At 72.3% G+C, this 21,947-nt stretch overlaps 1 protein-coding gene across 1 annotated transcript; it reads left to right on the forward strand.

Moving 5' to 3' along the window:
* The first annotated feature begins 1,127 nt into the window (after positions 1-1,127).
* On the forward strand, positions 1,128-21,554 carry EMILIN1 (elastin microfibril interfacer 1). The gene is made up of 8 exons (XM_039532830.1): positions 1,128-1,374; positions 5,387-5,512; positions 11,905-12,113; positions 12,958-15,060; positions 16,175-16,273; positions 18,104-18,121; positions 18,663-18,797; positions 20,326-21,554. The coding sequence occupies exons 1-8, from the start codon at positions 1,202-1,204 to the stop codon at positions 20,664-20,666; spliced, it is 3,204 nt and encodes a 1,067-aa protein (XP_039388764.1). The 5' UTR covers positions 1,128-1,201; the 3' UTR covers positions 20,667-21,554.
* The last annotated feature ends 393 nt before the right edge of the window (positions 21,555-21,947 follow it).

The raw sequence follows: 21,947 nt of genomic DNA on the forward strand, positions 1-21,947 counted from the left end.
CCCCCAGGCCTCCTCACCCCCGAAGGGGACGATGCCCCCTCCCCCTGCCCTGTTCTCTAGCCCGGAGCGACTCTCCCCCAGCGTAACACAGGAGGTTTATTGAGAGTTGAACCCAGCACAGGAAACTCTCCAGCCTCAGGCCTGGCCTCCCTCAGCCCAGCACATCCCAGTCCCCCTGCAGCCAGGTGGGCTTTGCCTGCTCCCCCTCTCCAGCCCCGAGCCCCCTGCTTCCCAGCTGGGCTCCGATACCCCCGGCCCCAGGCTCCCTCTGTCCATTGGCTTCTCTCCAGGAAACAGGGTCGTAAACAGGCAGGCCTGGGTCTCCTCTCAGCCCCCCTCTGGCCCCTCTGGCTGGAACCGGCTGGTCAGGTCACCGGGGTCCTCTCCCCGCAGCCCATTGTCCCCCACTGGCCAGAACCGGCTGCGACTCCTGAGCTGGGTCTCCGGGTCACCAGGTCACCAGTCGCTGGGGTCTCCATCCTCCAGGCCATCGGCTAGGGGGGTGCCGTGGTGGGGCTGGGGGTGCGTGGCAGAGCCAAGGGTGCCATGGTGGGGCTGTGGGTGCCATGGCCAGAATGGGGGTGCTGTGGCAGAGCCGGGGGTGCCATGGCAGAGCCAGGGGGTGCTGTGGTGGGGCTGGTGGTGCCATGGCAGAGCCAGGGGGTGCCGTGGCAGAGCCGGGGGGTGCCGTGGCAGGGCTGGGGGGTGCTGTGGCAGAGCCGCGGTTGCCGCGGTGGGGCTCGGCCCGGGCCCGGCAGGGACCCCACTCAGTAGCGCTTGCCGTCCTGGCTGCTGCGCGGCCCCTGGCCCCCTGCCCGGCCTCTCTTGCTTTTCCCGTTTTCTGTGTTTTCTCCCCCTGTCCGTGCTGGCGTCCGGGCCTTAACGAGAAGCAGATGTGATTGCGGAGCCGGGCGGGGGAGGGGGAGAAGGGGGGGAGCAGGACCTGGAGCTGCAGAAAAGCCCCTCGCCGGAGCTGGGGGAACAAAGGGCCAAGGTGGCCCTGGGTGGGGTGGGGGGCGCTGAGCCAGGCCAGGGCTGGGGAAGGGGGCAGGAAGTGGGGCGGGCGGGGCTGACAGCTGGAGGGGCCGGCCCAGGCGCTGGAGGGGGGCGGGGGAGCGGGGCCGGGGACGTGTGGACGGCGGGGAGCCGAGGCTGAGCCATGAGCGGCTGAGCGGGACGGCCCGACGCCTTCGCGCCCAGCATGGCCGTGGCGTGGCTCTGCTGCCTCCTGGCCGGGGTGGCCTGGGCCGCCAACTTCCCGCCCCGCTACAGCCTCTACACCGGGGGGGCCGTGCCCCTGAGCCAGGGCCCGGCCCCCGCTGCCCAGGGCACCCCGCAGGCACAGCCGGGCGCCCGGGCCGCCAGCCGGCACAGGTAAGGGGCAGGCGGGCGGAGGGGGGCAGGCTGGTCCCACAGCTGAGAGCTGAGCCCGGGGCAGCCGTGGGGCACTTACCCTGCCCCTCGGGGTCAGGGATGCTGAGGGGCCTGGGCCCGTGGGGTGGGGGGCTTCTCACTGCGAGCCCTGGCAGCCCAGGGCGCCGTGGGTCCTGGCCCCAGGGGGGCCCGCTCGCTGGAGGCAGGGAGCTCGGTGACCTGGAGCGTGAGGGGGGCACCTTGGGAACCCCATCTGGCCTTGGACAAGAGGTCCCAGCATGGAGAGCTGGGAGGGCACCCGGGGGGCTCCCCCACCCCATAGAGAGGAGGAGAGTCCCAGGGAGGTGCCTGGGCTGGAGGGGGCACCCTGGGGATCCCCCCAGGGCAGGGGGGCCTGTCTCTCTATGGCTCATTTTGTGGGGTTCAGCCCAGTTGCTGCAGGAGTCAGCCGTGGCTGAGGGCGGCGCATCTTGGGGCCAGGTCACTTTGGGGGGCGTCTGGCAGCCCCAGGGCACAGTACCACCTCAGGCGGGTCACGGCCCTGCTCTGTGCCTCAGTTTCCCCAGGCACCGAGTGGGAGCATGACACTGACCCGGGACATGCGCCGATTCCTGTGTGTGAGGCACATGGAGAGCCTCAGACCGGGCGGGGAGGGAGGTGTGGGGTGGGGGCAGGGGTAGGGAGGAGTTGGCGTGTGGGGATTGGGGGTAGCGGGGAGGTGGGGATGGAGGAGCGGGTGGGTGGGGAGCCAGGGGCACGGAGGATTGGGGGCAGAGGGGAGGGAGGTTGGGGCTCGGGGGAGGGAGACGGGGGGCTCGGCTGTGCTGGGCCCTGCAGCGGGTGTGTGCCCAGGGCATGGAAATTCTCAGCAGCGCGTGTGATTGGTGAGGTGGGGGGGAAATGGGGGGACCACCTGCATGTGGGGGAGGCTCCGTGGGGGGCAGGGGAGGGGATGTGGCACCCCCCCAGGGCCCCCCAGGGCTGCAGTGCGTTGACTGGGGCGCTGGGGGGCTCTGGAGCAGAGCGACTGGCCCCCGCCCTATAGGCCAGGCCCAGGCACCCCGGCTGGGCCCTGCTCTCGGGGCGCTCGCGGCAGCCTGGGGTGTGGGGCGATGGGGAAGCGCTGAGTGAGCCTGGCCCGGGCTGGCCCCACGCCAGCCCCGAGCCAGAGGGGCCCAGGGAGTGTGGAGCCGCAGCCAGATGGAGCCTGCGCCCGGGGAGCGGGCTCTGCCAATGGGGGCTCTGTGGGGACTGTGTCAAGGGGACGGGGCCCTGTCGGGGCAGGGGACGGGGGCACTGTCGGGGCAGGGGAGGGCCCTGTCGGGGAGGGGCCTGTCGGGGGCAGGGAGGGGCATTGTCGGGAGGGGGCCTCTTGGGGGCAGGGGAGGGCCCTGTCGGGGGCAGGGGACGGGGCCCTGTCGGGGGTAGGGGACGGGGGCACTGTCGAGGGGCGGGGGAGGGACCCTATCGGGGAGGGGTCCCTGTCGGGGGCAGGGGATGGGGCACTGTCGAGGGGCAGGGGAGGCCCTATCGGGGAGGGGGCCCTGTTGAGGGGCAGGGGATAGGGAGCCCTGTTGGGGGTAGGGCCCTGTCGGGGGTAGGGGACGGGGGCCCTGTTGGGGTAGGGGCCCTGTCGGGAGGGGGAGGGGGACCCTGTCGAGGGGCAGGGGATGGGGGCACTGTCGGGGGCAGGGGACGGGGGCCCTGTCAGGGGTAGGGGACGGGGGCACTGTAGGGGACAGGGGACGGGGGCACTGTCGGGGGCAGGGGAGGGGCCCTGGAGGGGAGGGAGAGGGGACCCTGTCAGGAGGGGGAGGGGAGGGGGCCCTGTCAGGTAGGGGACGGGGGCTCTGTCGGGGGCAGGGGCACTGTCGGGGAAGGGAGGGGCCCTGGAGGAGGGGAGGGGAGGGGGCCCTGTCAGGGTAGGGGACGGGGGCTCTGTCGGGGGGCAGGGGAGGGGCCCTGGAGGGGGCCCTGTCAGGGCAGGGGATGGGGGCTCTGTCGGGGGCAGGGGAGGGCCCTGTCGGGGCAGGGGACGGGGGCACTGTCGGGGGCAGGGAGGGGCCCTGGAGGGGAGGGGAGGGGCCCTGTCAGGTAGGGGATGGGGGCTCTGTCGGGGCAGGGGAGCCCTGGAGGGAGGGGGCCCTGTCAGGAGGGGACGGGGGCACTGTCGGGGGCAGGGAGGGGCCCTGGAGGGGGCGGGGGAGGGGGGCCCTGTCAGGGTAGGGGGACGGGGGGGCTCTGTCGGGGGGCAGGGGCACTGTTGGGGGGCGGGGGGCACTCCCGGGCAGGGGGCGGCTGACTCTGGCTGTGGCTCACGCGTCTCCGCCGAGCTGCAGCCCCATCGGCAGTGGGGCCGGGGCACTCGGCCTGGCTGGGCACCGTGTTCCCGCCGCACCGGGCAGCCCCTGCCCGACCCCGGGAGCAGCCTCCGCCGGGCGGGGCAGAGCGGGACCCAGCCCCACCCAGCCCCGGGAGGTGGGGGGCAGCCAGGCGCCCCAGGGGCTGCCAGGGGGTGAGAGGACCCCCCACAAAGCTGTGAGAGGAGGAGGGGCTGGGGGGCTTAGTGACCCACAGGACAGGGACAGGCCCCCCTCGCTCCCCAGGCTGCCGGGCCCCATGGCTCCGCCTGGCCCGTTCGGTGCCTTCCAGAGGGGACTGGGCCGAGGGTGCCTCTGGGGCAGGGCCCCCCCTCCGGCGACGCTGGGACCCCCAGCCGGGTCCGTGCCCGGCGCAGGGGCCTGGCATTGCTCTGCATGACCCCACAGGGCCGGGCACCCCTGGGGGGGAGTCCCAGCTGCAGGGGGTCAGAGCCCCTCAGCCCTGGAGCAGGCGGCAGGCGCGGCGTAGCCCCGCACTCGGGACAGGAAGGGAAGCGGCTCGTGTCCAAGAGCAGGAATTTGGGAGGGAGGCTGGGATCCCGCCAGGCCGCATGGAACGCACAGAGCCCCCCCGCTCCCTGCAGCACAGCCCCCCCCCCCGGGCCTGGGAGCACTGAGTCCCCCACAGAGCCCCCCCACCCTCTGCTGATCCCCCCACCCTCTGCTGAGCCCCCCAGCCCGTTCTGGGAGCACAGAGCCCCCTGCTGAGTCCCCGCTCTCTGCTGCCCCCACCCGCCCAAATGCCCCCTGGTGCCAGGGCTAGACCTGCCCCAGCCCCCCAGCCAGTGGGGTCCCTGCAGTGGGGCAGACAGTCCTGCTGCCACCCCACAGTCAGTTGGGGGCCTGGCAGCGACTCTGGGCTGGAGAGGCTGGGGGGGGCGGGGGGCAGAATTGGCCTTTGCCTCAAGTTCCTGGGAGGCTCGGGGGGGCCATGGCTCCTCCTGCCCCCCTCCCCTGAGTCACCCTGCTCGTGACCCTGCTGGGTCCCCTCTGTGATCAAAGGGGCTGGCTGCTGCCCGGGGCACCGGGCAGGGCAGAGATCAAAGGGATTGGGGGGGGGCCTGTAACAGGCTCATTGTCCCATCGGCAGTGAGCTGTGACCAGCAGCTCCCGGCGGGGTGGGGGTCTCGCTGCACCCGGAGGTGGGGGGTCCCCTCACTGCACTGGGAGGGGGACTCGCTGCACCAGCTCACGGGGCTCACTGCACCGGGGCGCCTTGCTGCACCAGGGCGGGGGCCCTCGATGCAAGGGCGGGCAGGGCCGCAGAGGGCAAGGGGCCCGGGCTGGGCGGGGGCCGCCAGAGGATTCTGGACCCGGGCGCGGCACCGCGGGGACCTTCCGCCTGGGACCCGCCGCCGCCGCAGCGCCTCGGCGGTAATTCGGCGGAGGGGGGGCCCCGCCGCGGGTCTTCGGGGCACTTCGGCGGCGGGTCCCGGAATGGAAGGGCCCCCCGCCGCCGAATTACCGCCGAAGACCGGGCTGCGCTTCGGCGGCGGGTCCCGCTCTGTCTTCGGCGGTAATTCGCCAGCGGGGGCGGGGGGGCTCACTGCACCCGGCGGGGGGCTCGCTGCATGTGGGGGGCAGGGGATGCACCTTGTGCCTGCTGGGCCTGACACTGACACCTGCTGCAGGAATTGGTGCGCCTACGTGGTGACGCGCACGGTGAGCTGCGTGGTGGAGGACGGCGTGGACACCTTCGTCAAACCCGACTACCAGCCCTGCGGGTGGGGGCAGCTCCAGTGCCCGCGCATTGTGACGTGAGTGTGGGGGCAAGGGCCCCGGGGGCTGCGGGTCGGGAGTGAGGGGCACCGGCAGGGCCGGGGGGAGCCCAGGGCTGGGCTAGCAGGGGCTGCGGGTCGGGAGTGAGGGGCACCGGCAGGGCCGGGGGGAGCCCAGGACTGGGCTAGCAGGGGCTGTGGGTCGGGAGTGAGGGGCACTGGCAGGGCCGGGGGGAGCCCAGGGCTGGGAACCGGCAGGGCCTTGTGTGCGTAGCCCCTGCGCCTGACTCTGTCCTGGCCAAGATACAGATGTTCTGGGCTGGGGCCTTGTGCTGCTCAGTGGGGCGGGGGGAGGGGCTGGGGGGCAGGGAGCTGCCAGCGGACGGAAGCTCAATGACCTCTGGGTGCCGTGGGGGGGCTGGCGAGAGGCGGGAGGACCGACCCTGGGGAGGGAAAGGGGGGGGTCCTGGGAGTGGGGGTGTGAAGCCCTGGGGGTGGGAGGGACATCCTGGGAGGGGTAGAGGGGCTCAGTTGGGTGGCCGCAGAGCAGGTGTGGGGTTCGGTGCGGTGCTGGGGCCGGGGCGAGCTGGGGTCCTGGTCTCCATGCAGGGGCCGAGGCCTGGCACCGCCCTGGCACCGCCCTGCCCCTGGGCGCAGCCGGCAGAGCCGGGACCAGAGGCAGCAGCTGCCGCTGGAGCAAGGGAAGGTGCAGGGCGCCCCCTAGTGGGGATGTCTGGGAACTGTTCCGCAGGCAGCAGCCCTGGCCCGGCCCAGAGGGCCCAGAACCTGCCCGATGTCCATGGCTCTGTTGGCCCCGTGGGGGTTGGGCTCTGGGAGGAGCCGTCCCACGGGCTGGGCCCCCAGGGGTCTCACCCTTCCCCCTGCTGGGTGCTGGGTCCAGGCTCCCGGGGGCTCGGGGAAGAGCCCGGAGGAGGATCAGAGGGTTCGAAGCCCTGGCTGCGAAGGAGGGACTCCAGGAGACGCGCCCGGCCCCGCAGCGCCCCGGGCCCGGCCGTGCCAGCCGGCAGCCGCAGAGCCAGAGCCAAGCCAGAGCTGGGCTGTGGAGACGGGGGCGGGAAACCAGCTTTGCCGGGGCGGGGCCCGGTGCTGGGCTCGGGTCACTGGCGGAAGCTGGTTCAAAGCAGCATTTTCCCAAAGCTGCCCTGAGGCAACGTTCAGCTGGGAGCCCTGGGGACCCCCAGCGTCGTTCGGAGCCTCCGTTCCCGAGGGGCTGGGCCCAGGGGGTCAGGCGGCCGCTTTGACGGGAACGTGGGGTCCGAACGGGACTGGCGGCTCTGCTCAGCACAGGCCTGTGAAAAGCCCAGTTGGTGCGGGGCTGGCAGGCTCCCGCCCGGCTCTGCGCAGCTTCCGGAAGCAGCCGGCACGTTCCTCCGGCTCCTCGGCGTAGGGGCGGCCATGGGGCACCCGGCCAATGGGAGCTGTGGGGGCGGCACCGGCGGGGCTGCTCCCCGGCCGCCTACGAGCCGGAGGGACAGGATGCCGCTTCCTGGGACCCACCTGAGGTAAGCGCTGCCTTGGGCCTGTACCCCTCCCCCCTCCCGCAGCCCAACCCCTCCCCCAGCCCGGAGCCCCCTCCCCAGCCCTGAGCCCCCACCCACACCCCAGCTCCGAGCCCCTCCCGCACCCCAGCCCCTGAGCCCCGGCCTGCAGCCCAACCTCCCCAGCCCTGCGCCCCCACCCACACCCCAACCCCGGCCCCAAGCCCCCTCCCGCACCCCAGCCCCTGCCCGGGCCAGGAGCCCCCTCCCCCGGCCCCGAGCCCCCTCCCACAGCCCAACCCCTGCCCCGGCCCGGAGCCCCCTCCCCCGGCCCCGAGCCCCCTCCCACAGCCCAACCCCTGCCCCGGCCCGGAGCCCCCTCCCGCACCCCAACCCCTCCCCAGCCCCAACCCCTCCTCACCCAAACCCCTGCCCCAGCCCTCGCCTCCCGCACCCCAACCCTCCCCAGCCCCAAGCCCTCCCGCACCCAAACCCCTGCCCAGGCCCAGAGCCCTCCCCAGCCCACCCCTCCTGCACCCCAGCCCCTGCCCCAGCCCGAGCCCTCCCTCACCCAAACCCCTGCCCCAGCCTCGCCTCCCGCACCCCAACCCCTGCCCCAGCCTCACCCCTCCCGCCCCTCGCCTCCTCACCCAAACCCCTGCCCCAGCCTCGCCCCCTCACACCAACCCCTGCCCCAGCCTTGAGCCCCTCCCAGCCTCGCCCCTCCCACACCCAAACCCCTGCCTCGCCCAGAGCCTCCCGCCCCAACCCCTGCCCCAGCCCTCGAGCCCTCCCGCACCCCAACCCCTGGCCCAGTCTGGTGAAAATGAGTGAGGGTGGGGGAGAGTGACAGAGGGAGGGGGGAATAGAGTGAGCGGGGGGGCGGTGCTGGGAGAAGGGTTGTGGCCTCATGGAAGGGGGGGCAGAGGAAGGGGCAAGTGTGTTCAGTTTTCTGTGATTAGAAAGTTTCTGCTGGACTTAGCTCACACGTTTCAGGGGACTTGACTCAGATGTATCATTGGGGTGACGGTGCTGCCCGGGGGAGCCAGCTGAGGTCACTCAATTCGGGTGAACTGCAAACAGAACGGGACAGACAAACCCCAGAAGCTGGTGGATGTTCCAGTACTTAGATTTCCCAACCAGCACAAACAGCTTCTGTAGCACCTCACTGGTTACTCAGAGTCCAAACACTGCAGTTCCCTTGAAGTGCCCAGCCTCAGGCCTCCGTCCAGACACACCTGTCAAACATATGATGATGATTCCTGAAAATCTTATCTCATCATATAAAAGAAAAGGTTCTTCCAATCCCAAAGGATCAGCCACACACCCAGGTCCAATTATAACTTAGATCTTACCCAAAATACACGCTACAGGCAATTCTTATTAACTAAGCTAAAATTTATTTAAAAAGAAAAACGAGAAAGAGTGTTGGTTAAAAGCTCAATATACAGACAGACTTGAATTCAGTTCTTGAGGTTCAGACACAGCAGAGATGAGCTTGTAGTTGCCAAAAGTCCTTTTAGAAATAGTCCAGAGGTTACAGTCCAATGAGTTGCCGACTCTAATTGCACAAACCCGAACACACTTGCCCCACCCCCTTCCCCAAGGCTCCACCCTGCTCACTCCAGCCCCCCTCCCTCCATCACTCACTCTCCCTCACCCCCTCTCTCTTTCACTGGGCTGGGGCAGGGGGGTGGGGTGCAGGAGGGGGTGTGGGCTCTGGGAGGGAGTCTGGGTGCGGGAGGGGCCTAGGGCAGGGGGGTGGGGTGCAGGAGGGGGGTGTGGGCTCTGGGAGGGAGTCTGGGTGCGGGAGGGGCCTGCGGCAGGGCAGTTGGGGTTCAGGAGGGGGTGTGGGCTCCAGGATGGAGTCTGGGTGCAGGAGGGGCCTAGGGCAGGGGGGTGGGGTGCAGGAAGGGTTGTGGGCTCTGGGAGGGAGTCTGGGTGCGGGAGGGGCCTAGGGCACGGGGGTGGGGTGCAGGAGTGGGGTGTGGCCCGGGAGGAGTCTGGGTGCGAGGGGCCTAGGGCAGGGGTGGGGTGCAGGAGTGGGGTGTGGGCTCTGGGAGGGAGTTTGGGTGCGGGAGGGGCCTAGGCAGGGGTGGGGTGCAGGAGGGGGTGTGGGCCCGGGAGGGAGTCTGGGTGCAGGAGGGCCTAGGGCAGGGGTGGGGTGCAGGAGGGGGTGGGCCCGGGAGGGAGTCTGCGTGGGGGTGGGGCCTAGGGCACGGGGGTGGGGTGCCGGTGTGGGGTGTGGGCTCTGGGAGGGAGTCTGGGTGCGGGAGGGGCCTAGGGCAGGGCAGTTGGGGTGCAGGAGGGGGTGTGGGCTCCGGGAGGGAGTGTGGGTGCTGGGGGTCTCTGGGCTGAGCCTGGGGCGGGGCCGGGGGCCAGGGGCAGGGGTGGGGTGCAGGCAGGGCAGTTGGGGTTCAGGAGGGGGTGGGCCCAGGATGGAGTCTGGGTGCAGGAGGGCAGGGGGGGGGTGCAGGAAGGGTTGTGGGCTCTGGGAGGAGTCTGGGTGCAGGGCCTAGGGCAGGGGGATGGGGTGCAGGAGGGGGTGTGGGGTGCAGGCTCCTGGCAGATGGTGGTTACCTTGGCTGGCTCCCTGAAGCGACCGGCATGTCCAGCAGCGGCTCCGTGCGCTGCCCCTGCCTGCAGCACCGCCCCTGCAGCTCCCACTGACTGCGGTTCCACGTTCCTGGCCTAAGGGAACTGCGGAGTCAGCGCTCGGGGCAGGGGCAGCATGTGGAGACCCCCTGGCCGCGCCTCTGCCTAGGAGCCGCTGCCGGACATGCCGGTCGCCACGGGGAGCAGCACGGAGCCAGGGTAGGTAGGGCCCTGCCTTAGCCCCGCTGCGGCGCCGGACTTTTAGCAGCCTCAAATCTCCTGCTTTGGCTTCAGTAGCCTCTGGGAGACGGAGCCTGGTTCCGGGAGACTCCCGGCCGAGCCGGCTCCCTACAGGGCTCGTCAGGCTGGCAGAGGAAGGTCAAACAGAGCCAGTGGCTAGAAGCTGACGCTGCGGCGATCGGTGATTAACAGCGAGTCACTATTCATGGGGCTGGGCTGGCTCCTCCATCACCGGCACATCGGCTGTTTCTCTACTAGCTCTGCTCCGGGGACAGGCCTGGGCCCTGCTAGGCAGGGGGTCAGGCCAGCTCCTCACACCGGGCCCTTCTGGCCTGGGGAGCCATGAAGTGCTGCGTCTCGCCCGCTATCAGCACAGGGCAGGGGTAGCGCCGGCGTCTCACCCGCTATCAGCATGGGGCAGGGGCAGCGCTGGCGTCTCACCCGCTATCGGCACAGGGCAGGGGTGGCGCCCCCCAGTGGGCAGCGCCGGCATCTCGCCCGCTATCGGCATGGGGCAGGGGTGGCGCCCCCCAGTGGGCAGCGCCGGCGTCTCGCCTGCTATCGGCATGGGGCAGGGGCAGCGCCCCTGGTGGGCAGCGCCGGCGTCTCACCCACTATCAGCACAGGGCAGGGTGTCATGGAGTGTGGGGGAGTCAGGGCCCTGCACCCCTCTGCCTGGGACTCTCAGTGACTCTCAGCCAGCCAGTAAAACAGAAGGTTTATTGGACAACAGGAACGCAGGCTACAGCAGAGCTTGTGGGCACAGCCAGGACCCCTCAATCTGGTCCTTCTGGGGTTCAGGAAGCTTAGTCCACAGCTGGGGATTCCCTGAATTCCAACCACCCAGCCCCAAACCGAAACTGAATTGACTCCCTCCAGCCGGCCCCTTCCTTTGTCCAGCTTCCCGGGCAAAGGTGCTGACACGCCTCCCCCTGCCTAGCTCAGGTTCCAGGCTGAGCACCTGTCCCTCACCCACAGTCCTCCCCGGTTCTTCCATCCCCCACACAGACAGTCCCTGCTCCATCACACAGGGGCAGCGCTCCCCAGTGGGCAGCGCCGGCGTCTCACCCGCTATCAGCACGGGGCAGGGGCAGTGCCCCCCGGTGGGCAGCGCCGGCGTCTCACCCGCTATCAGCACGGGGCAGGGGCAGTGCCCCCCGGTGGGCAGCGCCGGCGTCTCAAGCGCTATCAGCACGGGGCAGGAGCGGCGCCCCCCGGTGGGCAGCGCCAGCGTCTCGCCCACTATCAGCACAGGGCAGGGGCAGCGCCCCCCGGTGGGCAGCGCCCCCTGGTGGGCAGCGCCGGCATCCCACCCACTATCAGCACGGGGCAGGGGTGGTGCCCCCCTGTGGGCAGCGCCGGCGTCTCAAGCGCTATCAGCACTGGCAGGAGCAGGCGCCCGGTGGGCAGCGCCGGCGTCTCACTCGCTATTAGCACAGGGCAGGGGCAGTGCCCCCCGGTGGGCAGCGCCGGCGTCTCGCCCGCTATCAGCACGGGGCAGGGGCGGCACCCCCCAGTGGGCAGTGCCGGCATCTCACCCGCTATCAGCACAGGGCAGGGGCAGTGCCCCCCGGTGGGCAGCGCCCCCTGGTGGGCAGCGCCGGCATCTCACCCAGTATCAGCACAGGGCAGGGGTGGCGCCCCCTGGTGGGCAGTGCCGGCATCTCACCCACTATCAGCACAGGGCAGGGGTGGCGCCCCCTGGTGGGCAGCGCCGGCGTCTCACCCGCTATCAGCACGGGGCAGGGGTGCTGCCCCCCGGTGGGCAGTGCCAGCGTCTCACCCACTATCAGCACGGGGCAGGAGTGGCGCCCCCCCCGGTGGGCACTACCGGCGTCTCACCCCCTATCAGCACGGGGCAGGGGCAGTGCCCCCCGGTGGGCAGTGCCGGCGTCTCACCCACTATCAGCACGGGGCAAGGGTGGCGCCCCCTGGTGGGCAGCGCCGGCATCTGACCTGCTATCAGCACAGGGCAGGGGCAGGGGTGCTGCCCCCCGGTGGGCAGCGCCAGCGTCTCGCCCGCTATCAGCACGGGGCAGGAGTGGCGCCCCCCGGTGGGCAGCGCCGGCGTCTCACCCGCTCTCCCTCTCCCTGCAGGTATCGCAGTTACCTGAGGCCGCGCTACAAGGTGGCCTATAAGACGGTGTCAGACCTGGAGTGGAAGTGCTGCCAGGGCTACTCGGGTGACGACTGCCTGGAGGGGCCGGCCCAGGGCCCCCCTCTCACCACCACCCGCCCGCGCCCCAGGCCCGGCCGCCCCACACTCTCCGGCTTTGGGAACCCCCTGAGCGGCCTGGGTGGAGAAGGTACCGATGGTTTGGGGGTGGGGTGCCAGGTTTGTGTGGGGAGAGGTGAGGTGGGGGGCGCTGGGGTTGGGGGTAAGGACCAGAGAGGGAAGGTTGGGGGGCTGGTTGGGGGCAGAGTTGTGGAGTCTCCCGGCTCCCCCTGCTCCCCAGCACCCCCACCTTTGCCCTCCAGACTGCACTGCCCTCAAGCCCCCCTCCCAGCATGCAATGCTCCCTCTATGCTGGGACCCCCCATCTCCGCGGGACACAGCTGAGAGCGGCTGGTGGCCACCTGGGCAACTGCACCCCGAAGGGAAAGGCCCCGGCCCAGCTTGGGGGCCCAGGACACGGGACCCACAGCCTCACCTCAGCCGGGGGTGATGGCCAGGGCCGTGCCAGCTGGGGGCAGCCCGGCTCCGCGCTCTGCTCTGCAGGCCGGGGGTGTGTGGGGGGGACCCCGGCTCAGTGCTCTGCTCTGCAGGCCGGGGGTGTGGTGGGGGAGGAGAGCCCGGCTCAGTGCTCTGCTCTGCAGGCCGGGGTGGGGGTGTGGGGGGGGACACGCCGGCTCAGCGCTCTGCTCTGCAGGCCGGGGGGGTGGGGGGGGGGCCTGGCTCAGCGCTCTGCTCTGCAGACCGGGGGCAGGGGTGTGGGGAACCCCGGCTCAGCGCCTGCTCTGCAGGCCGGGGTGTGGGGGCCTGGCTCAGCGCCTGCTCTGCAGGCCGGGCGGGGTGTGGGGAGCCTGTCTCAGCACTCTGCTCTGCAGGCCGGGGGTGGGGGGGTGTGGGGGGGGCCACGCCGGCTCAGCGCTCTGCTCTGCAGGCCGGGGGTGTGGGGGGGGGGCCTGGCTCAGCGCTCTGCTCTGCAGGCCGGGGAGATGCGGAGAAGGTGAAGCAGCTGGAGGAGAAGGTGCAGACCCTGAGCAAGCAGCTGCAGGACCTGCAGGCCACCACGGAGAAGCTGCTGCAGGAGGGGAGCAGGGCGGTGGAGCTCTCGCTCAATGGGAAGCAGCCGGCCGACGCGGCCGCCCAGCCCGAGATGCAGGAGACCCTCAACAAGATCCAGAGGCATCTGCAGCACCTGGACAACCGGATCTCCAGCCACGACGCCGAGCTGACCAACCTCAGCAACGGGCAGGGGCCGGGGGCCCCGCCGGGAGGGGCCCTGCTCCTGCAGGAGGTGGAGCGGCGGGTGCAGGAGTCCTGCGCCACCTCCCTGGCGGGCAGCGAGGGCCTGCGGCGGCAGCAGGCCGAGGACCGCGAGCGCATGCGGGGCCTGGAGAAACTGATCAGCTCTGTGGACCAGCGGAACCGGGAGGCGGTGGAGAGCATCCAGCGGCACGTCAGCGGCCTGGCAGGGCGCCTGGCCAAGGACTGCTGCTCCCAGCTGGACGAGCTGCGCGGCTGGGTGGGGGAGCTGGAGCAGAGGCTGGGCGGCGTCTCTGGCTCCTTCACCATGCTCAACGAGCGCCTGGACCACGAGCTGGCTGGCCTGGCGCCGGCGGGGGCGGGGCAGGGCGGGCAGGTGCTGGAGGGCCGGCTGGCGGAGATGGAGAGGCACCTGAACACCACCCAGCGCCGCCTGGAGCAGCACTTCGCCCAGCGGCAGCCCCACCTGCACAGCCTCCTGGCGGGGGAGCTGAGCACGCGGCTCAGCGGGGCCGAGGGGGAGCTCGCCAATGTGGCCGGCCAGCTGAGCGGCTTCCAGGGCCACGTTCACCAGGCCCTGGCCAACCTGAGCCAGGACGTGGAGACGCTGAAGGACAGCGTGGCTCAGAGTGTGGCTGTGGTGACGGAGCTGCAGGGCCAGGGTGTGGGGTGCAGCCAGCCCTGCCCCACGCCCCACGACCCCTCTCTGGGCAGCCAGGACTCGCAGATCAGCACCATCCTGAGTGACCTGGAGCGCCGGGTGCAGGATAACGAAGGGCAGCTGCGCACCCTGGGCTCCAATCTGCACCAGCTCAGCAGCTCCGGGGCCGGGCTGGCCGGCTCCCTGCGGGCCCTGCAGGCCGAGGGGAAGAAGCTGCGGGAGCTGGTGGGGGCGAACGGGGAGTCACTAGTGCGCCTGGCGGCTGAGATCGGCAAGCTGGAGACCCAGCTGCTGGGCACGGGGGGCAGCGCCACCGACTCTACCGCCAAGGACCTGACGCTCTTCTTCAACCGCACGGGGGCACGGCTGGGCCAGCTGGAGGCCGAGCTGCGGGGGCTGAGCGGTGCGGTGCGGGCCGAGCAGCGCGGCTGCAGCCAGGCCTGTGCCGCCCTGCAGGACGAGGTGGGCCGGCTGCGCGGGGAGGTGGCGGCCTGCTCTTGCCCGCTGCTGCCCAGGAAGCCAGAGCAGGGCCGGGAGCCCGTGGAGACCCACAGGCCCCTGGACGGCTTCAGCGTCTTCGGGGGCACGTCGGCCGTGGACCTGAAGTCGCTGCAGGGCGAGCTGTCCGAGGTGATCCTGAGCTTCAGCTCCCTGAACGACACGCTGCGCGGGCTGCAGAGCACCGTGGACAAGCACCAGACCGACCTGCACGAGCTGGGCTCCACCAAGGACCGCATCATCGCCGAGATCAACAAGGTGCAGGCGGAGGCCACGGAGCGCGCGGCCGAGAGCGAGGAGCGGCTGGAGGGGGTGACGCGCCAGCTGCACCACCTGGGCGGCACGCTGCGGGGCGAGGCCGGGGAGTGCCGGCGCGCGGCCGGCGGCCTGGAGCAGCGGCTGGCCAAGCTGGAGGGCGTGTGCGAGCGGCTGGACGCCGTCTCCGGCAGCCTGCGCAAGGTCAAGGAGGGGCTGAGCAAGCACGTGACGGGGCTGTGGGGCTGCCTGCAGGAGGTGAACGGCACCCTGCGCACCCACGGGGCCCTGCTCGGCAAGCTGCAGGACACCCACCTGGGCACCGTCCACCCCCGCCTGGGCGCCCTCAACGCCTCCCTGCTGCGCCTGCAGGGCCAGCTGCACAACCTCACGCGCCAGGACCTGGCAGGTACGGCCCCCGGCGCCGCCGGGCCTGGGGGGTGGGGCACCGCCGGGGGTGGGGGGCAGGGCACCAGGGCACCGCCGGGGTGGGGCACTGCCTGGCATGGGGGCAGGGCACCGGGGCACCGCCGGGCGTGGGGGGTGGGCACTGCCAGGCATGGGGGCAGGGCACCGGGCACCGCCAGGCGTGGGGGCGGGCACCGCCCGGCATGGGGGCAGGGCACCAGGGCACCACCAGGCATGGGAGGTGGGGCATCACCAGGCATGGGGGCAGGGCACCGGGGCACCGCCGGGGGTGGGGGGCAGGGCACCGGGGCACCGCCGGGTGTGGGGGGTGGGGCACCGGGGCACCACCAGGCGTGGGGGGTGGGGCACCACCAGGCATGGGGGCAGGGCACCAGGGCACCACCAGGCATGGGAGGTGGGGCATCACCAGGCATGGGGGCAGGGCACCGGGGCACCCCCGGGTGTGGGGGGCAGGGCACTGGGGCACCGCCGGGGGTGGGGGGCGGGGCACCGCCAGGCATGGGGGCAGGGCACCAGGGCACCACCAGGCATGGGAGGTGGGGCATCACCAGGCATGGGGCAGGGCACCGGGGCACCGCCGGGTGTGGGGGGCGGGGCACCGGGGCACCGCCAGGCATGGGGGGCGGGGCACCGGGGCACCGCCGGGCGTGGGGGTGGGGCACTGCCAGGCATGGGGGCAGGGCACCGGGCCACCGCCGGGGGTGGGGGGCAGGGCACCGGGGCACCGCCGGGCGTGGGGGGCAGGGTACCATGGGGGCAGCTGGGACAGCACAGGGATGAGGACTGGCTGTGGCTCCGATTGGCCCTAGGTGGGAACTGGCTGGTTCACAGAGCTCCGATCTGGGGATGCTCGGGGGCAGGGCTCTGAACCCGTGGGGATGCTCGGGGGCCAGGGCTCCGATCCAGGGGACGCCGGGGGACCCAGGGCTCCGATCCAGGGGGGACGCTCGGGGGGGGGACCCAGGGCTCCGATCCGGGGGGGACGCTCGGGGGGGGGACCCAGGGCTCCGATCCAGGGGGGACGCTCGGGGGGGGGACCCAGGGCTTCTACTGGTGTGGGTGGGGCAGCTCTGACTCTCTGGGTTCTGTTGCAGGCCCCCCCGGCCCACCTGGACCCGAAGGCCCCATGGGAAGATCGGGTCCCCCAGGGCCCGCGGGCAGGGATGGAGAACAAGGCCCCGTGGGACCCCCAGGTGAGGAGTAGCCCTGCCCCACGGGGAGGAGAGTGGCTGGGGCCATCGCAGGGTCATGGCTCCCCCCCTCCGGCCCCCTCTGGTTCCACCAGCCTGCCCTGGCCCCCCAGCCTGGGTGTCGGCCTCACACCCGCCCGCGCCCGAGGGACCAGCCTGAGCCACGGGATCCCGGCCTGGCACAGCTGATTTCTAGGGGGGTTCCAGGGGGCAGTGCCCCACGTGTCCCCCAGCAATGGGCCGAGTGCCCAGGGGGTCACGGGCCCTGAGCCGCTGCCCTGGGGACTGTGGGCCAAGAGGAGAACCCAGCCCAGGCCGGGCCGGGGGGGGGGACGGGACCCGGGCCCTGAGCCAACACCCCTGCCAGGCCCGGGGCCTCTTCCCCGGGGGCTCACCCTGTATATCCCCCCCAGGGGCAGGCACAGCCCCCCCCACCGCCCACCCCATGCACAGCCCCTCACCCCACAGCTCCCCCCCGCCCTACTGCCTCCCGCCCCATGCACAGCCCCACCCCACAGCTCCCCGCCCTACTGCCGCCTCCATGCACAGCCCCCGTACCCACCCCACCCCACCACACAGCTCCCCGGCCTACTGCCGCCCGCCCCATGCACAGCCCCGGTACCCACCCCACCCCACAGCTCCCCGCCCTACTGCCTCCCGCCCCATGCACAGCCCCACCCCACAGCTCCCCGCCTACTACCGCCTCTCCATGCACAGCCCCACCACACAGCTCCCCGCCCTACTGCCGCCCACCCCATGCACAGCCCCCACCACACAGCTCCCACCACACAGCTCCCCGCCCCTACTGCCGCCCACCCCATGTACAGCCCCCACCACACAGCTCCCCGCCTTACTACCGCCTCTCCATGCACAGCGCCCCACCACACAGCTCCCCGCCCTACTGCCGCCCACCCCATGTACAGCCCCTCCTGGTACCCCACCCCACCCCACCACAGCTCCCGCCTACTGCCGCCCACCCCATGTACAGCCCCACCACACAGCTCCCCGCCTACTGCCGCCACCCCATGCACAGCCCCACCACACAGCTCCCCTGCCCTACTGCCGCCCACCCCATGCACAGCCCCCACTGCCGCCCACCCCATGCACAGCCCCACCACACAGCTCCCCGCCCTACTGCCGCCCACCCCATGTACAGCCCCACCACACAGCTCCCACTGCCGCCACCCCATGTACAGCCCCACCACACAGCCCCCACTGCCGCCCACCCCATGTACAGCCCCACCACACAGCTCCCCACTGCCGCCCACCCCATGCACAGCCCCACCACACAGCTCCCCGCCCTACTGCCGCCCACCCCATGTACAGCTCCCACCACACAGCTCCCCGCCCTACTGCCGCCCACCCCATGCACAGCCCCTCACTGCCGCCCACCCCATGCACAGCCCCCACCACACAGCTCCCCGCCCTACTGCCGCCCACCCATGCACAGCCCCCTCCCTGGTACCCCCACCCCACAGCTCCCTCCCCGCCTTACTACCGCCTCCATGCACAGCTCCCGCCTGGTACACCCCACCCCACAGCTCCTCCGCCTACTGCCGCCACCCCATGCACAGCCCCACCGTCCCACTGCCGCCCACCCCATGCACAGCCCCCCACCGTCCTACTGCCGCCCACCCCATGCACTACCTCACCCCACCCCACCCCACCGCTCCCCGCCCTACTGCCACCCACCCCATGCACAGCCCCACCCTGGTACCCTCACTCCACCACAGCTCCCCAATCCGCTACCCCGCCCCACCGCACGGTTTGCCCTCCCCGCCCCTGCCGAGCCCCAGCACCCTGCACTCACCTCTCCTCTCTCTTCCCTTCCAGGGCTCCCTGGCGAGCAAGGTGAGCCTGGCTGGGGGAGGGAGGGGGCAGTGGGGCAGGGGATGGGGGCCCCGGGCGCAGGGTGGGATGGAATGGGGGCCCCAGGCACAGGGTGCAGTGGGATGGGAGGCCCGGGCGCAGGGTGGGGTGGGGGCCCCAGGTGGGATGGGATGGGGCCCCAGGCACAGGGTGCAGTGGGATGGGGGCCCGGCACAGGGTGGGGATGAGATGGGGGCCCGGGCGCAGGGTGGGATGGGAGGGCCCCAGGGCACAGGGTCAGGATGGAATGGGGGCCCCAGGCACAGGGTGCAGTGGGATGGGGGGCCCGGGCGCAGGGTGGGGATGAGATGGGGGCCCGGGCGCAGGGTGGGATGGGGGGGGCCCCAGGCACAGGGTGCAGTGGGATGGGGGTCCCGGGCGCAGGGTGGGGATGAGATGGGGGGCCCAGGCGCAGGGGGGATGGACGAGGAGCTGGGGGGGGGACACAGCTGCCGGTGGGGCCGGGAGGAGGCTGGGACGGGGGGTCCTATGGGCATCGTGCTGACCCGTCTCTCGGTGCCAGGCCCGATGGGCGGGGTGGCCTCAGTGCCCAGAATCGCCTTCTCAGCCGCGCTGACGTCCCGGCACGTGGAGCCCGGAACCATCCCCTTCGACCGGCTGCTGGTGAACGACGGCGACGCCTACGACCCCTACTCCGGTGAGCAGGGCTGTGTGTGGGGAGCCCAGGGCTGGCAGGGGGCTGTGGGGCAGGATGGGGGCACTGGCTGGGGTTGAGGGGGCTCAGGGCAGGGCTGGCAGGGGGCTGTGGGGCAGGATGGGGCACTGGCTGGGGTGGGGGGCTCAGGGCAGGGGTGGCAGGGGGCGGTGGGGCAGGATGGGGGCACTGGCTGGGGTGGGGGCTCAGGGCAGGCAGGGGCTGTGGGGCAGGATGGGGCACTGGCAGGGCTGGGGGCTCAGGGCAGGGCTGTGTGTGGGAAGCTCATGGCTGGGTCTGTGGGGCTGGATTGGGGGCACTGGCAGAGCTGGGGGCTCAGGCAGGGCTAGCAGGGGCTGTGGGGCAGGATGGGGGCACTGGCAGAGCTGGGGGGGCTCAGGGCAGGGCTAGCAGGGGCTGTGGGGCAGGATGGGGGCACTGGCTGGGGTTGGGGGCTCAGGCAGGGCTGGCAGGGGCTGTGGGGCAGGATGGGGCACTGGCTGGGGTGGGGGCTCAGGGCAGGGCTGTGTGTGGAAAGCTCATGGCTGGGTCTGTGGGGCTGGATTGGGGCACTGGCAGAGCTGGGGGCTCAGGGCAGGGCTGGCGGGGCTGTGGGGCAGGATGGGGGCACTGGCTGGGGGCTCAGGGCAGGGGGCAGGGAGCTGTGGGGCAGGATGGGGCACTGGCAGAGCTGGGGGGTCTCAGGGCAGGGCTGGCAGGGGGCTGTGGGGCAGGATGGGGGCACTGGCAGAGCTGGGGTCTCAGGGCAGGGCTGGCAGGGGCTGTGGGGCAGGATGGGGGCACTGGCTGGGGTTGGGGGCTCAGGCAGGGCTGGCAGGGGCTGTGGGGCAGGATGGGGGCACTGGCTGGGGTTGGGGGCTCAGGCAGGGCTGGCAGGGGCTGTGGGGCAGGATGGGGGCACTGGCTGGGGGCTCAGGGCAGGTGGCAGGGGCTGTGGGGCAGGATGGGGCACTGGCAGAGCTGGGGGTCTCAGGCAGGGCTGGCAGGGGCTGTGGGGCAGGATGGGGACACTGGCAGAGCTGGGGGGGCTCAGGGCAGGGCTGGCAGGGGGCTGGGGGGCAGGATGGGGGCACGGGCAGCGGGGGGGGGGCTCAGGGCAGGGCTGGCAGGGGGCTGTGGGGCAGGATGGGGCACTGGCAGAGCTGGGGGCTCAGGCAGGGCTGGCAGGGGCTGTGGGGCAGGATGGGGGCACTGGCAGGGCCGGGGTGCTCAGGGCAGGGCTGGCATGGGGCTGTGGGGCAGGATGGGGGACTAGCAGGGCCGGGGGGGCTCAGGGCAGGGCTGGCAGGGGGCTGTGGGGCAGGATGGGGGCACTGGCAGAGCGGGGGGGGCTCAGGGCAGGGCTAGCAGGGGGCTGTGGGGCAGGATGGGGGCACTGGCTGGGGGGGGCTCAGGGCAGGGGTGGCATTGGCTCACCGCGTGCTCAGACCCCCCCAGCCCAGGGGCAGCACCCTGGGGCGACGGGCCCCCGGGGGGACGCTCCCGCCCCGCTGACGGGCTCCCCCCCCAGGTATCTTCACGGTGCCCGTGGCCGGGCGTTACTTGGTCAGCGCCGTGCTGACGGGGCACCGGGCCGAGAAGCTGGAGGCCGTGCTGTCGCGCTCCAACCAGGGCATCGCCCGCAGCGACTCGGGCGGCTACCAGCCCGAGGGCCTGGAGAACAAGCCCGTGGCCGAGCACCAGCCCAGCCCCGGCTCCCTGGCCGTCTTCAACCTGCTGCTGCGGCTGGAGGCGGGCGAGACGCTCTGCGTGGACCTGGTGACGGGCCGGCTGGCCCACTCCTCCGACGAGCCGCTCACCGTCTTCAGCGGGGTGCTGCTGTACCCGGACCAGGGGGGCGAGGCCGGCTAGTCCCTGCCCCCGGCACGGGGAGGGGCCCGGCGCTGCCCCACCCAGCCCCTGGCGCGCTGCATCCTAGGGGTGCAAAGCCATGACCCATCAGGCTTTGCTGGGGGGCAGGGGCATTGGCCTGGCCTCTCCGAGGAGCTGCAGGAGACACGGCTCCCTGGCATGGGGGGCACAAGGGGGCCCACGCCGGCAGCCCACCCCCACGTGCTGCCGCAGCGGGCTCAGCAGACAGCGAGTGCCCCGTGGAGCCCAGCCCCCCCAAGCAGGGCAGCCCTGCCCTGAATGAGCTGGAGGGGCCCCGGGTCCCTCGCCGCTCCCAGCTACCCCCGGCTGCAGGGGCTCGGGGGGCTCGTGGCCAGGGCACCCCAGGGGCCGGCCAGGGCTGGGGCCTCAGGCGGACGTGTCTCCTGCAGGCCGGCCGGCTGCTGCGGGGGGCTCCAGCGACGCGCCAGGCCCGGGGCGCGGGATCCCCCTCCCCTGAAGCCAGGCCCCTCCCCACCCACATCGACCAGGCACCCCCCTGTTATTTATCATCCCGTCGTGCCCATTCCTGCCCTGCTGCCCGCCCTCAGGGGCACCCGCCTGCCACGCCCCTTCTGCACAGCTCACCCGCCAGCCCCTCGCCACCCCCGGGCAGAGAGCCCAGTCGCCCCCACGCCGGGCCCGGAGAGCGCCCGTGGGGCATGCAGCACTGGCGGGGCGGTGCCCAGCCCCCTCCCAGCACCGACGGCACCAGAGACGAGCCGGCGGGCAGCACTGCCCGCTCTGGGCCTGGCTGAGGAGCCGTGGGGGGGAGGGGACCCGTGAACGGCTCTGTGGGCGCTGGTGCCCTACCCTGGCACAGGGGCCGGCTCTGCCCAGGCATCTATTTCCTGTATTAATAAAGCAATGTCACCGTGTTTTGTACCCTGTGGCCTCGCCTCGTTCCTCAGCCCGCCCCCCCCCCGCGACCCCGGTGCCGTGGGCGGCTCCTCACCAGAGCAAGGCGCAGGGGGAGCTGCCCGGGGGTGCCCGACTCTGCCCAGATGCAGCCCCCGGGAGAGGACTGGCAGGCTGGCGCCAAGCCGTGGGGTGAACCCGCCCCATGGCTGCCCCTCAGTACTGCCAGGGGCAGAGCCAGCTTGGGTCGCCCCACCCCCGCACCAGCGGGGGCCAGGGCAGGCGCCGCCGGGCAGAGGCAGCCAGGAGCTGCCACCGTTGCCAGAGCCAGGCGCACGTCAGCGCCACCCGCACGTTGGCCCAGGCCCCTGGGCCCCGCGAGCAGCTGCAGCCTCGTCCCCTGCC

Source organism: Mauremys reevesii, linkage group 3 (assembly GCF_016161935.1).
Source record: "Mauremys reevesii isolate NIE-2019 linkage group 3, ASM1616193v1, whole genome shotgun sequence".
In the NCBI taxonomy this organism is placed as follows: domain Eukaryota; kingdom Metazoa; phylum Chordata; order Testudines; family Geoemydidae; genus Mauremys; species Mauremys reevesii.

Bases quoted from the DNA above. Each gene is read 5' to 3' on its own strand.
- EMILIN1 (XM_039532830.1), top strand. From the start codon at position 1,202: ATGGCCGTGGCGTGGCTCTGCTGCCTCCTGGCCGGGGTGGCCTGGGCC. The intron at 5,513-11,904 runs GTGAGTGTGGGG...CTCTCCCTGCAG, and splicing joins CAGTGCCCGCGCATTGTGAC to GTATCGCAGTTACCTGAGGC. The intron at 18,798-20,325 runs GTGAGCAGGGCT...CTCCCCCCCCAG, and splicing joins CGCCTACGACCCCTACTCCG to GTATCTTCACGGTGCCCGTG.